Source organism: Buteo buteo, chromosome 10 (assembly GCF_964188355.1).
Source record: "Buteo buteo chromosome 10, bButBut1.hap1.1, whole genome shotgun sequence".
Taxonomy (NCBI): Eukaryota; Metazoa; Chordata; class Aves; order Accipitriformes; family Accipitridae; genus Buteo; species Buteo buteo.
Window position 1 is genome coordinate 26215653 of NC_134180.1, and position 18345 is coordinate 26233997.

Sequence of the window (18345 nt, forward strand, 5' to 3'; positions counted from 1 at the left end):
AGACATTCCCTATAATACATTGGCCTCTCTCTCGTTAATAGCATTTTATGTTACAGATGCAAACTGGTATATTCCACATTCTAGCATTATATGTGAGTCTGAGAGGTCTCTTCTATCTTGAATATAAACAAACCCTGGAGACAGAAAAGCATCCATATAAAACTTACTGAAGAAGCAATAACTCATGTTTATTTTCTATGTCACACTTAGGAATATAGAGAAACAGTAAATTATTACCTTAACATAGCTGGTGCCATTTCAATGGAAGGGTGAAATTCCATATGCAATCAAGAGCTTTGATGTTCTGATATGCATTTTCTCTTTCAACAGATCATATAGCCACTCTGAAATGCAAAATTTGAAAAATAGCCTTAAAGTGTCTTGTGAAGTTGGTACAAATAAAGACACCTTTGAAGTTAAAAACTTAATAGATGTGTGAAATACTATTGTTATAATGATCAGTTCTATTTCAGTTTTTCATTTGACATAATACCGGATGGGTATCTCTAAAGTTATTCTCAGAAGAAAGATGTAACAATTATAAATACCTTATAGAGGAATGTTGGGATGCCAAAATATAGCTAGTTTTCTTCTTGCATCTTTCTCTTTGCATTGAACAGAGGAGAATTTTTCAAGGACTTAATGTAGACTGTCTTTTATTCTCAATACTTAATCAAATTTAGGATATTCAGCTATGGGTAAGTTAGTACTGTATAATAGTGTCTCAGAACAACAAATAAAAATTGTACCACAAATTGAAATTGCTTGAATCAAGCTTTTGTGCTTGTATCAACAATTAAAAATTTATGGAAAGGTGTATATTTTACTTCGCATATTTTAGCAGTGATGTCATCTTCTATATAATTTTTTTCCTAGCTTCCAAAATACAGTGATACATTGGCTGAAATCTTGGTAACCATCAAATTAACAAACTATGAGCAGCTACAGACAAAGAGAACAGCGACAGATTTTCACTATGTTACATTGGTCATAGGAGATGCTGACAACCAAGTCATTTTTAATCAGAAAATTATGTATGTATGATCAGGTTTTTTTGCCTCATATCTTTTAAGGGTGTTGGCTTTTAATCCTTTCTGTGAGTTGCGGTTTTTGCAACACTTTCTACTGATGCCAAATGGTACAAAATTATACGTTATCCTACAGCATTTTCTAGTCACTGTTGTCATTTAAAATGCTGAACAAGATTCAAAAACCCCCCAAACATGCCAGTGTGCTTGTCAGTACAGAGAGTATGTGTAAATATCTGTACAACACTGATGTCATATTATGGAAGTCATAATAATTTCCACATAAATATAAAACAAGTAAAGTACCTATTAAAAAGATACATTCTCAAGTTGTTACTTGCTCTTATTAGCTATATTTCTTTAATTATAGCATATTGTCAAAATTGCCTTTCACTCAGAGATGGAATTAAATTCTCCAGTTGGCTAAGATATGCTTGGAGCAAATGGGAAAAGAGAAACAAGATCTTTTCCAACTGCATGACCTTCACGAGAGTTCTGGCCAAAGTCTGGCACTTTTGGCAGAACTGAAACTGATCTGCAGGATCCTGGCTCTCTTGTGGCCATAAATCATGTATTATTGGAAGGTTATTCTTAGGCCACTTATCAAGCAAAATCCAAGAACTAAGACCAAATAAAGGCTCTTCCACTTGGTTACAGATGCCATAGTATACAGTCTTGTTTTTATTGTCCACATCTAACAAAACTTTACTGATACATTGCAGGGATTCTGTGCTGCTGAAAACTGGAAATTGGACGAAGAAAATTGAAGTGAAAAGAGCTCTTAAATCAGAGGACATTAGTATAAATTTAATTAGTTCTGATTATGGTAGGTTGATTGGTATGCTTTTAATTAAAAAAATACCTGCATAAGAATTTTGAATACATTATTAAAACACTTTATATCAAGCCAAAAATACAATAAAATCAACTGATCTGGAACAAAATTCTATTACATGTTTTTTACTGGGTTGAGTATTACCTAATAGTCCTAATTACACATCTGTTCATTTCATTTACTAGCATATTAATGAACTGGGAAGCATCAAAACTGTTACTAGGAGATAGTAGCTTGCTCTGTTGATACAGATTAGGATTCTCTTTTCCCCTTCACCTTCAAGTTGAATTAACTTTCAGTAGGGATAACCTATCAGCTTGAAAGGTTATTTACGCTGGGAAGAGCTGTCTTTGTGAATGGTTAGGTTTTGCATTGTGATAAAAAAGTATTAGATATGGATTCATCTCCACTTCAGTAGCAAGAAATTTCTACAGTGGAAAATTTTGTACCTTAACATCTGTAGATTTAAACATTGGTCCCCTCAGTGTCAATTTCCATAGAATTGAAACTATAGCAGCAGATGAAGAAAGACAGTGATGACCTTGAAACATATAACTTTGAAATACAATATAAAAATAGACTGGCTGTATTAAATTCTGCCATCATGCCCCACCTGTAAAGAAGATTGCTGTGTGCTAGTTTAACTGAAGTATATTTGGTGCTTCCATGATAAACATTGAATATTGAGGCTATTTCAATAATCAAGCCTGGAATAATGTGTATTCCTATGGCTAAACCTGTGGCTCAGGAAAAAGGAGGGTTTTCTAACCAGAGATGAAGAAAAAATTGTCCTTTTATTACTACTTGGCTATCTACACATTGTACTGAGTTCAGTAAAACTTAACACAACAGTTAATTTCTCTGAAGTTGGTAACAGTGAAGTTAGACTAAAAGCAGGTCTTCCCAGTCTCTACATATTTTAAAGTCTGCTTCTGTTTCAGACTTGAAGGAAATCTTTCATTTTTTAAAAGCCTATCTGGTTTTCCAGCAATATTTGCCTAATAAAAGACAAAAATACTCTTTTTACAAATGGTGTGTCTCATAGTCTCATATGAATCTTTGTTTAATTAGAACTAGAACCTTTATTAGCATTCAACTTCAAGAGTACTTTCTATATACTCATTTCAACATACTCATTTTATGCCTTTGCCAATACAGAGCTGCTGATACTCCTGTAATACAGACTGTAGTACAATTTTAAAATTAAAATTTTATCAGCAGTGCAAAGCCATAGATAAATGTAGTTTTAAAACAATACAGAAAAATTCGGTTAAAGGAACTAATTTTGTTACTCATCTAGTAATGAAATCTATAATTCTGAAAATGTTTGGTTTTTTTAAATCTCGGTCATAAAGAATCCATTCATATAATAGTGTGCTTTTAATGGTACATTATCTTAGCAAATTTCCATGATCTTTTAATAACATTTATACTTTCTTAAACTCTTTAGAAAACTGAGGGTAATCAGTAGTTAGAAACAGTTTATAGCAATTTAAAATATTTTTTGTCTTTTTTTCAAAGTTGGCCTTGATATACAGCAAGGATATACAGTCTTTTACTTAACACCGAAAACAATGGGAAGTAAAATGGTTACAGATCAAAAACTGAAAGCTGAGTCTTCACTTGATATGTATTATGGCTCACCACAAAGTCTGCCAGCAGCAAAAGTAGATACAGGTAAACGGTCAGATCACAACATCTGGCTAATACCAAAGTCAACAGAAAATTGAGTTTTGCTTTCACTAGAGAGCTGGATCTTTGTTTATCCATATTGTTTCTTTCTCAGTTATAATAAAAATACAATGCTGCTGCTTCTGCTTGCGGTACTACAGTGCAATTCTTTGATGAATTTGAAAGTAATAAAAATCATGGATGTTTGGTATCTAATATTACTGTTTGAATTTGGGAATGTGGTAGTGCCTCTCTTTTTCAGTAGCACTGATTAATTTCTTTCCAATTCCATTGTTTGAACAGCCCAAAGTTTTGTTGAAGGCAACAAAATTCTAGTGATACAGATTACTTCTAGCCCATCTCTTACTGCATGAAGTACTCTCTCAACAATACATATGAAATAAAAAATGAGCATTTCTGTATTATCTAGGAGGCAGTTCTAAACAAGAGATTACTTACAAGAAATATGGAAACAGAGAATGCAACCATCGCTGTAAAAATAAAGATGTGTGTGGACATGACTGCTGTAAGTTTCATTATAACTACTATTTCTGTTACTTTTAGACAAATATAATTTAGAATAGCTTAATTTATACCAATAGCTACATTAACAGAAGCAATGTAAGCGAGAGGATGAGGCCTGAGTTGTTGGTATGATGCAGTCGTAAAAGTGGTAATAAAAAGCTTTGTCAATAACACTTTTGTAGGCACTACAATGATTAATAGTATTTTTCAGAACATCTAGCATATGATTTAAGAGCAATGTTGAGCTTGTTACACTTTTATATAAATATTGGTGTGTTAAATCTTTTAGGATCTTCTAATAGAAGATACTAAACTTAGTGGCAAAGTTTCCATTGATCTGGAAAGAATTAGGATTTATCCCTTCTAAACTAATCTGAAGATTATTTTAATTCCTGTTCTCAGGTAAAACTGGAGTACCTCCAAAGTCTGAGATGAATGGAGATTCAAAGTTTTCTTTTTACCTTGCTGATTTAAGGAGCAGGAACTCAATTTCATCTGTACCCCCAGTAAAACGGTTAAAGGTTCATTCGAATACATAGATTTATTTTAATCTTTTATGTATTTGTATATATTGTTTGCAGAGAGAATTTTATAACTAAATATAAACATTCAAGTTTGTCTTTTCTGTGTGGAATGCAAAAAGCAAAGAAGTACAAAGGTACCAAAAGCCCAGGAATCATTGAGAGGTTCTTTGTGGCTGCTTGGAATGCTTCCAATGATCCACTTCTGTGCACGTACTCCTTGTTTTTACTTTTATGGCATTTGGTAGATTGTGGTGGGTGAGTTACAGAGGTATTGTTGGAAGGTACTGTACTGTGACTTGGTTTTGGCAAAGTATGACCTGAATGAAAACAAATAGTGGTATTTATCAGAGTAATGCTACTAAAAGATCTTTTTGCATTGACAGGTAGATCCACTTCTTTGTAAGAAAACCAACCATGTTAGTTTTTAACCTCTGAAAGATTTCATGGCGTACACTTTATCCCTTTGAACGTAGTACTAAACTAGTTCTTTCTGCAGCAAGAACGGTATTTGAGATACTGGAGTGTTTTATTTCCTCCTCACAGTTTTGTTTGCTTGTTTGTTTGCAAGAGAATGATTTAGCCTATAGCTAATACAGATGAGAGTTAGTGATAACCAGTCTGACTTTGCCAAGGTGCTCAGATAATTCCACTAGAAGCATGTAATTCAAACCTTTTTACCTGATTATGTTAGATAAGCAGACATCAGAAAGATTTTATATATGATCTTTAAAAAATATGCTAACTTGATACAGTATTAATATCATTAAGATTGTTAAAAAACTATGGTTTTCAATATGTTTATATCTTATCAGTTACAATAATCTGCTTTCTTTAGATGCAGATGTTAAATCAAGTTCAAAATGTGGACCTCAAACAATTCGTTTTTACACCTAAATCTCTGTTGCCAGCATTGCCAAGGTACTGGTTAATACAAGTGACAAAAAAGAAATGTCTTATTTTAGATAATACGTTAAGTTGTAACAATTAAAAACTGTTTTCTGAATAAGCAAGTATTTTACTGACATTTCACTGATTTTTCTGTAATTATTATTTTTTTAATAGGTCTAGCAATAAAGAGTCATCTTCATCACCCTCAGTGGGTGAGGGAGATAATGTTAGTAGGTTAGGAGTATCTCAGAAACAACTGCAATCCTGGAATTATGGAAAGAGTGGTAAGTTACTGCCAGTGTTTGAAATTACGATTTTTCACTGTTTTGATTTTAGTACACTTGTAAACGCAAACTTGCCAAAATGACTACAGCAACCAGTAATGCAACCAGGATTATAGAACACTGAATGTATAGGGAAATATAGTGGCCTTAATTGGCTTGCTTTCTAGCATTGGTAAGAATTTCTAATGTAGATCTAAGCATCTAAATATACCTTTAAATAAAACAGTAATGACTAAATCAAATATATTAGGGTCCAAATCTATAAATACTTCCTGAAGGGTATGACTGTAATGTATTTCCACTGAAGCCGCTTGTAATGCAAGAGGTATTTTACCTCTATATCTATTCTTTTCCCTTTCTGCTGGAAGAAGTTAGTGAAATATGAGCTTTTGATAGTTGACAAAATATGACCATTTAGTAACTGAGTTCATAACTAGTAAAACATCTCTATCTGGAAAAAAATTTCCTCTTTCTGTATTTGGTGACAGTAGATTGATGTGAATCAGTTTTTAATTAATTTGGCTAATAAGTAGCAGCTCCAATGTTTAGGTCATACTCAGACATATAAGAAACACTGCTGAAATGAATTGAAAAGTTTTTTAGTTCATGCTGTCTTACATATTGGCAGCTATACTGCATAATTTCATTTTTACTTAATATTTTGATGATGGGATTGTAATCCTATTCCTTTAAATTAATGTTTCTTATTTTCCTGCCATACTATTATATCTGCCATAGTTGTTATCTAGTCTTAAGATGGAAGACTGTTGCATAGCCATATCATTAGTTGCTGGGGCGGGGCAGGCAGTTAGTGTATGATATGATTGTGTTAAAAGAATAAAGTAATGGGAAGACAGATGGATATTCCAGTATAGCTATAGTCTGTGCTCAAGAACATCTTGAGGCAAATCATACAGGATCAAGGGGACATAGTAGATATTGCTGACTGAAAACCCTCTGCATTGAATAGCAGCAGAAAAGGTGACTTTGGCCATATTGATTGGGCCACCTGCATTTAAAAAGATGCACCAAAAATAGTTCTAATGAAGTAAGGCATCCGTTTATATGATTTTTATAGGGTTAACTGCATCTGTAATACGGTATCTTTCAATTCCATACAAAAAAAAAAGTAGGTAATTAAAAATATACTGTGAAATTTTAGTAACCTAAACCTATAGTTTTTTTAAAGTCTGTGCAGTAATGCTGACTGTGCACATCCAAAATTACAATAGCAGTGCCTTCCTGGTGTTGCCAGTGTCTGTGGAACAGGATTTTTGTTTTGAGCCTGTCCTGCTCCTTCTCTGTTGAAAGGGAGACTGGGATCAGGGTTTCTTAGGCATATTAGGGCCATGACAACAGAATTAAGATTTCAGCACTGTCTGATGCTGGAGGGTAGTATGGCAGAAGAGAGATGAAAAAAATTAGGAGCGAGAATTGAACTGGTGATGAAAAGAGAGAATACAACAAACAAAAGGGGAAGAGGGTAAGAGAGGAAACAGGAGAGTCTTCTTTGCACCAGAAAAAAAGTATTTTAAAACATTACCTATCACATTTTAATTAAGAATTTTAACAACAATGCTTGAAAATGTGTTTATCATGGCTGGTTCTTAGGCATTAGATGTATGGGAGGAAGACAGCATTCAGAGTGTTTTGGAAAACTGAAGAGAAGAAAGGAATGAATTAAAAGTATTAAATTTGGAATCTAACAGTGCTTCTGACAAAGGGAAAGAATGAAATTGCAGTGATTTTTATAAGGCCTGTTTTTCTAGAATCTACGCTGAGGATAACTTTTCTCAAAATAATGCTGAGGAAAAAGAGCATATGTGACAGTCCTCCTTTCAATAGATTGAACAACTGGTTGTAAAACAGAACAGTTTTTATACTTGTCCATTACAAATGTATTACAGCTTTCTCTTGGAAACACTCAGTGTTTGTGAGTGAGAATAACCAAGAGATAATAGCATTAAAAAAATAAAAAAAAAGTTAAAAATCTTTAATACATAACTTGACTGATACAGATAAAAGCAGATCTTGTTTTCAGATGCTTTGGATGTGGACTTTAAACTGACAGATGATGTTTGGGATGATATTGATGATGAGAAATTAGTATTTGCTAGCAACTTTACCAGTAGAGAATTAGGTAAGGTTATTTTAACAAAATTCTTTGTTTCCTACATACAAATTATTTTACAGGCTATTATTTGAGAATAATTTGTTATAGTATACAATGAATAGAACTACCTGAAATATTTTGGTTAATTTACTTGACCGCCAGGTTTATTACTCTGCCTTGAATGTCACCTACGTTGAGACAAATCTAATATGGAAGAGAGAGTTGAGAAAGCCATAATGAAAAATTTTTTGGATGGCCTGCAACTGCATATTTGTTATTTTATCTGACTGCGTGTCTCTGCTTACCTTTTACATTAGCCTAAAACTCACAGCAGAAATATTTCAAGTGTTAAGATATTTGAATAATTTTCAAACTATTATTTATCAGATTTTGTAAAATATTTACAAGGGGTTTTGGCTGTTTTGTGACTCAGTTTTTAAAACTTTCATTCTTATGTGGAACATGGAAATATCTGCCTTCAAATTCCAGATGAATGTGAACCACTTTGCCAGTATACAAGAAGCAAAGCTACAAATGACATTTCCAAAGAGTAAGCATTATATAATTTATTACAGTTTTATTCAGTTAAAAATATTGTCTATTTTACATTTATCAGTATGATTAAATGTATAGAAAGTTGTTCACTCATAAAAGTGAGTGAAATTTCAACTTTTTAAAGGTATGAATTGTTGAATTATTTTAATTTTTTTTTTTATTTAAGTGTGGAGGGAAATAAATAGAAAATCCTGAATGGAAAAGTAAATAATTTTGCACTTCTGTAAAAATACTTAAATTATTCAACTTGATATTTTCAGTTCATGCACCTTACAAGATAAGACCAATATTCAGAACTCAGTTGTTTCTGTGGTTAATAGCACATCAAAAGTGAATTTATCTGTACAGAGTGGAAATATAAATATGGTGAGTAAAAATATTTTTATAACAATTTCCTACAATTAGAGTATTTTGTTTGTAAATATATTTACCATATCTGACTTATGAATCAGTTTGGACATACTGAATTTCTGAACCTTTCTGTGTTGTCCAAACATGCGTACATCCTATGCTTAGTGTGATATTCATGATACAAAGAACTAGGACTTGAATTTACTTTATATAGCATGACTTCAAAACTATTTACTCAATTTGATTGTGATTGTGCAAGTCATCCAGTATATAATTATATTTATCATGAGTTTGTTCCTTGTCAAATACCATAATATCAATATAAATGTCTGTACTACATACTACAACAATGTGGCAGTTTCTCTTTTGGTTAATTATTTTAACCATATACACTTTTTAACATTTACATTGCAGTTCAGTTTTCAAGAAAAAAAGCATTCAAATCCTTCACAAGAGCTGAAAAATATGCAGTGTTCTTCGATCTCAAAAATAATCTCAGACTCTTCCAAATTCACTAGGAAAGAGGATTTTTTTATTTTCACGAAAGAACAGGAAAAAGAAGTGGATCCCAGGTAATAAAAAGTTGTGTATGTTTTTCTGTTGCCTCAGTGTTCCCATCCTTAGTTCTTCATGGAACACAGACCTTTAGGCGATGTGTTAATTTATAACATTCATTTTAAAAAGATGAATTTTCACAATAATAGTAGCAATTAACTTTTCTTAGAAAGGAAAATACTTTAAAATTATTTTGCTTGTCTTGGTATTTCTTGACTATACTTTGTATAGTGTTCCTGATTTCATAGGTTTTGATGTACTATACCTAATCTAATTTTTTTGTTTGCTTACTCTTCATTAGATATCTTCTTGATGATGAAATCAATGATGTCAAGCCCTTTCTTGGAATATTTGATGGCATTTTGTAAAACATAAACAAAATAAATTGTAAGTGCTGGGGAAAAAAATGTTAGTCATTTTTACAGAGTGAAGCCTTCAAATCCAGTTAAGAGAATTTGATTTCTGTTGTATAGTTATTTACTAATAGCTGGATTGCTGCATAGAGTAGATAATAATAAAGTTGATGTCTAATTTATGGAATTCTAGGTATATTATCTTATTTTGAAAAGTATTTATATATTTGTTTATTGACCTTGCTGTTTTCAGGATTACAAAGAAAAATATTGGAACGTGTCAAAGGAGAGTAGTTCTTAACCTGAGAATGCTTCTATAGATAAAGTAAAAATCACATAAGGGAAAGTAAGCTATTTATTACATGCCCTGCTCACAAGTACTCTTTAAATGAATGAAAGACTCTTTCCTCAGAAATTTCTTAATGCTTTTTGGTTTTGTCTTTCAGTTTCTCTAATGCTGAATTTTTCATAGCACTGATTCTGTAAAATAATTAGATTTACAAGTAAAAGTAATAGAATGGTAAGTTATTCTAGACTATTTTCCTTTTGACAGTGCTATCAACTCGTTAATAAAAAAGTGCAACTTCAATCGAATGTGTTACCAGACTTTCAACAAACCGGTTGTAAAATGTCTATAAACAATATTCTAAAGTTGTGTTTGGCTGTTCACTTTGACACCTAAGGTCATAAAATGGATATTTATGTGTCCTAGTACAGATTTAGGCAACCAAGCATTGGATTTGGATATCTTCTTGTAGCTCTAGTGGTTGAACAGTAGACCTTTAGAAAAATACATTATATTGCCTAAAATCCAAGAGAATGTTAATTTTCACTGTTAATTATTCAAAATGTGTGGAATTAAAATGTTAAAATCACACATGGAAATTTAGCTCTCTGTTTGTGCAACATCGTTCGTGGTGCAACCAAATGCAACCATGTTTTGCTGCACTACCTGGTTGTATTTCTCTCAGCTAATAACATTTTACTTGACTCCAGTGTTTCCTTACACTTTTGACTTGCTTTCTGGTATAACTCTGTCCATATGAAAGAATGGCCTAGCCCAAGCAGCCTCAACACTCACCTCTCTATATGTTTTTGACTGTGCAAATTCCAGCAGGCCCAAGCTTATCTTATTTTGCTGTACCTCCAATATTTCATTGTATCTGGAGGTTAGTAGTATGCGAGATCTCTTTTTGTCTCAATTTTTTTTTAAATTAAAACTTCCAGACTGAGGTAACTCAGAAGTACTATACTACTGCTATGTTTAGCCCAGCAGTCGTAGTCATGTACATCCTAGTCACTTCCCAGCTCTGTGCCAGGGTGACATTTAAGAATGCAGAGTGCCAAATGTAATTTTAGGTGCTCCAGAGAATCTTCCCTTGGCTCCATCTACTGTGCCAGAAGAGCAGTGGTCTCCCACATGGAGATGTTCCAGGTCCTCTAGGACATCTAAAATGGTACTTGATGCCGATGTTTAAGCACCTGACTCTCCCTGCTGCTTGAAATACACAAAATTTGTTTTCAATTTATAGTTCATATTTACATAGCATTCTTTAATTGCCTTTATATCCTGCCTTTCCCTGGGGTTTTAGCTTGCAACAACTAATCAAGCTATTCCTGAGTTTCTTCAAGTTTGACAAAAGCTTTTACATGGCAACACAAAGCTGAGCTTCAGACATGGAAAATAGGAGAGGAAGGAAACAATACAATCTTGTGATCATATAATTTATATAATCTTGTGATTATACAGCTTGCAACTTTCCAAAACCTCACTCATCTGCTGGTTGCTCAGGCCTCGCCTGCAAACCAGGGATGCTTCTGATGCACTTTTCCAGCTAGCCTGCATGAAGCTGCTTCTAAAGATTCTGAACTGTGAGGTTAACGACTGTAGTAGAAGTTGATTGTGCTTAGGTCTTCATAAAAATTAGTAAGGTAAGCTTGTATTTATTTCTCTGTACTAAGGAAGTATTTTTTCCAGATGTTTTTTGGCCCCATTTCTACGCTGAAGGTATATTTCCATTTTTCTGGGAAATATTTTGGTAGTTTATCTAATGTCTAGAAAGTAATTGACATTATTGCTTTTTTTGCTTCAATTTTTATATAGTCTAAATATAACCACTTGTTTTTAGTCAGTTTATAGGAGTAGGTTTATATTTAGACTATTTATATTTAGACTCTTACTTCAAAGAAAATTATCCTTGCAGGCGGGTATTTTATTTTCCTCGTAGTTTTCCCTAGTGCAGGAGTTCACTAGTCATTATTGGGTTTCTTCAAGATTCAGGCTGATTAATTTTCTGATACAGTATTCATATTGTTTCTTTTTGATTTTTAAAAGGCTTTAATTTCCAATTTGATCCGTAGTCAGAACACACGATAACAAATGCATTTCAGTACTTTCAAGACTATTCAGAGTACTTTGCAGATGGTTTATAAGATCATTTCCTGTCTCTGTTTCTCGCAAGAAATCAGCATCCTATATCATCCTTGGAAAATTACAAAATTGTGCTATTGCTGCTGACAGCAATAGATGCTGTCATAGATTTCAGAATATAAATCTTTCAATACTGCAATGTCTTTACAGTAATATTGAACCTCTGGTGCAAAAACTTTTTTTTTAGAGTTAAGGGCTTTATTTGGCATTGTTTTGCTTCATTATTCATATTCACTCTATGACTCTTTAAAGTCTAAATCGCTTTCAGAAAACCAATTTGGAAGTACTTATATGCTGAAGTGTTCTCTATCTCAGGAGAAGGAATGACTTTTCATATGGTAGCATTTGTTATTGTTCCATTTTTCAAATCATAATAATTGAAAGATAAAAAGTGATAACCATAGTAGGTCTCTGGCAGTAATTAATTGCAGATACACAGTGACTATACTTCAAAACAAATACAGGCAGAAAGAGCAAATTGACTGCAGAATTAGAAAAACCTAGTCAAATCTGAATTTATTTTTTTTAAATTAAACTTCCAAACTGAGCTAATTCAGAATTACTATACTACTGCTATGTTTAGCCCACCTCCTGCCCATCACCATCTTCTGATTTCCATGGAAATCTGGTGGCTCCTGGGCAGGAACAGTGGTGTTTCCCCACAGATGATTTATATGAATGACCAGGGCACCAAAATCCCACGTCATACCCCAAAATGTAAGTATAGACATAGCTATGAAGAGCTGTAATTTTAGTCATTTAACTGAATCACCTTAATTGATAAACCTAGTTTACCTGGACTCCTTGTGTAGTCACTAGATAGGGGCAGACACTGTCAGAAGACGATTCAGATTGTAAGTGGGCTGAATTGCTCTCTGGTGGAACTTGCCAAATTACCTATGATGAAAGTGACCACATACGGTTAGCATGGAGAAGCTGGTAAATTCAGCCTGTGCTGTAAATTCACAGCCAGGCTCACTGAATATTGCCTTTCTTGTGCACATGAAACACCTGAGTTCTTTTATCCACATAAGGATCCAACTGTTCTAAGTTGAATAGTCTTATTTCTGTACAGCAAGAGATGGCTGTGCGCCAGTGATGTTGCTGCATGCAGCTTCCTTTCAGGTGCTGCCCAGATGATAAAACAGACTAATTAAATTCAACAGGATAACGTCACAAAATTTCACTAAGCTACTACCAATAGATAAAATACAGACTAAAATACATAAAAACATTGTTAAAGTCTGAAAGGATTCTTGTTTTTCATTCTGCATAGAGTTGTAATATTAAATGAGCGTCTTGAGTTTGAATCAGGGGGATTGTATAAGTAATTCTTTGGGGATACAGCAGAATGCCACAGACTTTAGTCTGGGGATGATTCTATAAAATTTACATTATAAAAATACCGTTTCCCATAATGGAGTAGTAAAAGAAAATTCAGTGTGACAAGAAGTCAGATTTTACTATCTTACTTGTCTGATTCTCCGTAATAAAATACATGCTCATACCTGCTTTTAATTTAACTTCAACTTCCTTATATGCTTCCTTGTCCTATCACATATATTGGTTTCAAAATATAAACTGAGGTCAACCGTATCTGTGCTTGAAGAAAATGCAATATGCACTCAAAACCCATGATCTTCAAAAATTGTTAGCGGAAAAATAAGTATAGTGTTTAAACATGTTGCCAGACACATCTGTGTATAAGGTACATTCATAGCATATAGAATACTGTAAATGTATTGGGGCATGATTTTAATTGTATGCATGTCTCATGATCATTTTAATTACTTAGACTTTATTTATGTATTTGAAGACTTTAATGGATTAAACATTACAGTAATTGTTAAAATAATAATGGCAGTTGTGACAAGTCAGACTACTGTTATTTGGGTATATCTTTACTTAGATATACTGTCACAGAATAGTTACGTGAGTTATAAAAGTTGGTGCTCTTAAAGGCAGTCAGCATAATGATAAAGAGTGAACAGAAGTCACCATTCTGAAAAATAGTTAAAATCAGTCATTTTGTAGAGCACAAATGATACCTCTCTAAGGCATCATTATGACAGAATCAGTGGTATCTCTTCTAAAAGAAAGGGTATCTTGCATACCTCTTCATGTCATCCCTTCTGCTTTTTATGTAGAAGGAAGAGAGCAGTATCATGTCAATTGTTTTACTGACAGATCTTTAAATGATCTCCATGAAATGAGATCCATGAATGCCTGGGTTTTTTCTAGCTCCTTTGCTTAACAAGGAAATAGAAAAGGAGGTACTGGTCAGGGTAAAATTCACTTCCTGCAGAGGACTAACAGCACATTGAATTTATTGAAGGCTTACATGAGAATAAACTGAGGCACATACAGTGTGCTGATAGTTTGCAGTGATGAAGCTCAGCTTGACTGAAAAAAATCAGATAGAAAAAGGGCAGTGGTTTATGGGCTGCCACTGTTCAGCTGAAATAAGGGCCACCCCAGTTGAACCATATTTCTGTATTTGTTCTTTAAACCTATCTGAGATAAAATTGTATCTGTCCAAGCCCTCACTTTTCTCCCAATGTTGTAACTCTTGGTCTCTGTGTGCTCTCCACAGGTATTTCAGATGGAGGGGGCTGTGGTAAGGACTCCATCCTCCTAAGTGATTTGTCTCACTGTTGCTCTTCCCTGTGGTTGTGAAGTGACTGGAAAAGCTGTGCTACTGTTAACTTGCAGTCCTGCACTGCATGTCCTGTTCTTAACAAGAGGTCCCAATCCAGACAGTTTATACCAGTTAGGGAGAGTTGTTTCCCAATTCGCTTTAGTATGCTAGCTACCACACTAAAACACTGCACTTTCATTCTAGTCTTGTGGGATGTGCTTTCAGTGTTCCTGAGTCTGGCCTCCTGGGGTTTTTAGATGGATTGTTACCATGTGCCAGGACTTGAGGGGCACACCTCTTTGGTGGTGTGTGAAAATATTACACATTTTGCAGAAATGCAGTAGATTATACTGGGTGGACATACTTTGTATAAAGAAGGTATATGTTCTTTCAAATGTAATAAAAGTGCCTAGATAAGGAATTTCTTCCTGTATTTAAGATATACTACATGGAGCTAGCATGTAATGATGATACAGACTGTCCTTTTGATTGATGCTACATGACAATTTCTGCATTTTTAGATAGTTGAGCATAAGGAAAAACGCAAAACATTTTGGTTTGAAGGCTGTAAGGGTGTTTTGTTTATATAAATGAAACAATGTTTCTTTTGTAACTGTGAAACTTCCTATTAGAGGATGCATATAACTTTCAAAATAAAAAAGATGCTTGTAACTGTAAATGGCTATGATATATTTGCTGCTCCCCCACCCATTTAGAGGCAAAACCTATTTATGAGGCTTTATTAAGTGCAAATAATTCCCATGGCTTCAGGACAGAAGAAACAGCTGCAGAATATAGTCTGATTTGCATATAAATGACACGATTTCTGCTCAGAAAAGGATATTGAAAAATACATATTTCTAGAGTGAAAACCTGATAGTCACACATATTAAGGTCAGCTTGTGTAACTTTTTTTAAAATGCTGCATGTTGATACCTGATCACGCTTCCAGCTAGATTCAGGCTCTGTCAGTTGTGCCCACTATGAAATTGTGAATTTCTTCTTTTGAGCTAATCAAGCTATCATTTGTAGAAATAGATTCCAAAACATTTATCTCAACACTTTAAGCACTTAAAAGTGCTCAGAATATTTATTAATGCAAGTAGGCAGCTCCAAACTTGGCACTTTTCCTTCAGTACTGTGAATTTGTGATGCGAGGGAATTCCTATTGTTTGGGTAAGACAGAAAAACTCCTGCTAACTTGCTCTAGTCACTATAATAAATAGTAGGATATAATTAAAGCAGACACAGGGATATTACTTTTACTGTCCCAGATAGTTTCCTCAGGTTATCTTTACTTTTGAAGATAAGTTCATGCTTCTAAAATCTCTGCCTGACGTAGGCCACCACTGACCAACTGAGATGCACAGCCAAACCAAAAAACAAGTGTTTCAAAGCTAAAGTTATATATGCCATTTTATCCCAGTTGTTCCAGCTCATTGCACAAATTCTCTAAAATATGATATTTTAGTAGAAGTATAACTTGATTATTTTAATAATTAACTGTCTTCAACATAGTAGTCATCTAAGTGCTGAACTTGGATGTTACACTATTCAGCATGGCTTCAGCACCAATACTTGTACAGAGCTTAGGCACCAGCAAAGCCAAGCTCTGCAGAACAGACCCCTACCACTCCCAGGCAAGCTGGCAGAGCTCCCCCAGATCCTTGGGGAATACCCTTGGGAAGTCAGCTGGTGTGAGAGAAAGCGAACACAGGGTTCCAGTCAACCAGCCACTTCCCTCCCTGAAAGGCTGTGACTGTGACTTCGCAATGGAGTGTTCATTTACTGACAGGTTCCTGCTACTTCTTAGATATATCCTGACACGAAAGATGTTGGAGAGCCAGGCAGTAAAGGGTTTGGAAGAGACCTGCCAAGCCCTGCTTGGCAAAGGCCTTACTGAGCTGAATGCCATTCCCAGAAGCGATAGATTGTCTACTCAGAGAGATTGATTTGCCACAGTGAATTGTGATTAGTCTGAATGCCTCTTGGAGAGGCTTGATACTGTTTAGTAAAGAAAAAATGAAAGTAGTGCTGTCCAGAAACTTGGATGTGCAGGTCAGAACTTCCTTTTTAGCAATTTCTTTCAGTTTATAAAGACTACTAATTTATCTGAATGAAAATGAGGCAGTAGAGTTTATTACTAGGATTCTGATTTTTTTTTTTTTTCTGGTTGTGGTGTAATATTTTACCTGTTGTAGTCCAGACTTGTTGGGTTACTTAGGTGCAGGAAATAAACAACTTCTGTCACAGGGCTCCATTCTTGTGTCTTACATGTTATGCCTAGAGGAGGTTTTTCTGTCTAGCTGGGATTTTCTACTCAAAGAATAGTCTCCCAGCAGCTGGATCATTAACATTTTCAGTATCTCCTCAATGATGAAGATTTTAGGCTCTGAGGTCAATGGGGTGGTTTCTAAAAAATGTACTAATAGATGTAAAAGGAGCATTCACCAAAGCATCAACACATTATCAAACAATTTTATTTCAGAAATATGGCAGTAGAAGTGATTAAGAAAGTGTGGGCCATGAAATAGGTCTGCTTATCTTGTGATACATCACAGAGATGCATTTCAGAGACTGGAGGCTTGCTTAGTGAGGAAAATAACCTGTATTAGGAAGATAGGAGGTACGAGTGGATCTCCCTCCCTCTCTCACGGGTGCGATTGTCTCAGGCAACCATATTAGCAGAAGCTTAGATGCCATTCTTAGCTTCTGGAACAGATTTACCAAACTGACAGTGCATGCTGAGGATGATAGTAATAAAATGGGCAGTGTGTTCTAGAAGAAAATAAAGTTGGCAGCCTGGAATAGTGGAAAACAGCTTCGCATAAGCATGTGGTTCAATAGAAATTAGTCTCTGTCCATAGAATTTATAGCAGCCAATCAGAACTGCTCTTTCAGTTCAAGCAGTTAATAATATCTCAGCACTGTAGCTTAAGGGATACAATTTTCAAAATTATTGTAGTGTGGGACCGATAAATTTCAGCACAAAGAAGGCAGTATTCCATATAATTTATTTTAGATTTCCATCTAGGGTATGTTCTGACACTCCACATGAAAGTCAAATTGTCCATGTAAAATGGTTTTCAGGTGATAAGTTGACCCCTGGGGTTTTAGTAAAATAATAGATCCAGAATTCTATCTGACTCTCCAATCTATAAAAGCTAGTTATCAGCTATTTGAAGGATTTGATAAGAAGGAGAAAAAAAAAAAGAGCTTTTGTATAGTGACATTTTTCTCATTAATGGGGACAATGTTAGAATCACAAACTCCTCCTGGATTTGGTAGTAAATACTCTGCTGACGTGTTTTGGGAGGTGGTTGTTCTGTGTGAGGAGTGTATGTGTCTAATCCTGTGATATGCATATGGAACAAGGAATATTTCTAATAGACACTACAGCCCTTCAAAGGAAGGGCATTTACTGTGCCACCATCTGGCCATCATTTTTCAATGCATTCTATCACCAGAGCCTACCTCTGCAGTTTTGCTGGAGAATGACTGTCTTATGGTGCCTAGAGAAACACACGGAGAATAACAACAAACATTTTTTCCTGCCACCATTCTTCAGTATTTAAATGTAGTGCAAAACAAACG

The 18345-nt window shown here is 34.4% G+C and overlaps 1 protein-coding gene and 1 long non-coding RNA gene across 2 annotated transcripts in view; one reads left to right on the forward strand and one right to left on the reverse strand.

Annotated features, from left to right (window-relative positions):
• HFM1 (helicase for meiosis 1) overlaps positions 1-10439 on the forward strand; it is a 42218-nt gene extending 31779 nt beyond the window's left edge. Inside the window, exons 28-39 of the mRNA XM_075037567.1 lie at positions 877-1034; positions 1751-1854; positions 3385-3540; positions 3965-4060; positions 4462-4580; positions 5419-5501; positions 5646-5755; positions 7797-7895; positions 8358-8418; positions 8684-8789; positions 9189-9346; positions 9631-10439. Of these exons, the coding sequence (XP_074893668.1) occupies positions 877-1034; positions 1751-1854; positions 3385-3540; positions 3965-4060; positions 4462-4580; positions 5419-5501; positions 5646-5755; positions 7797-7895; positions 8358-8418; positions 8684-8789; positions 9189-9346; positions 9631-9697 (1317 nt within the window). The 3' untranslated portion in view covers positions 9698-10439. The remainder of the gene's footprint in view (positions 1-876; positions 1035-1750; positions 1855-3384; positions 3541-3964; positions 4061-4461; positions 4581-5418; positions 5502-5645; positions 5756-7796; positions 7896-8357; positions 8419-8683; positions 8790-9188; positions 9347-9630) is intronic.
• Positions 1-18345, reverse strand: part of LOC142035475 (uncharacterized) — a 45779-nt gene that overhangs the window by 24396 nt on the left and 3038 nt on the right. Inside the window, exon 2 of the long non-coding RNA XR_012651898.1 lies at positions 238-344. This is a non-coding gene — a long non-coding RNA (uncharacterized LOC142035475). The remainder of the gene's footprint in view (positions 1-237; positions 345-18345) is intronic.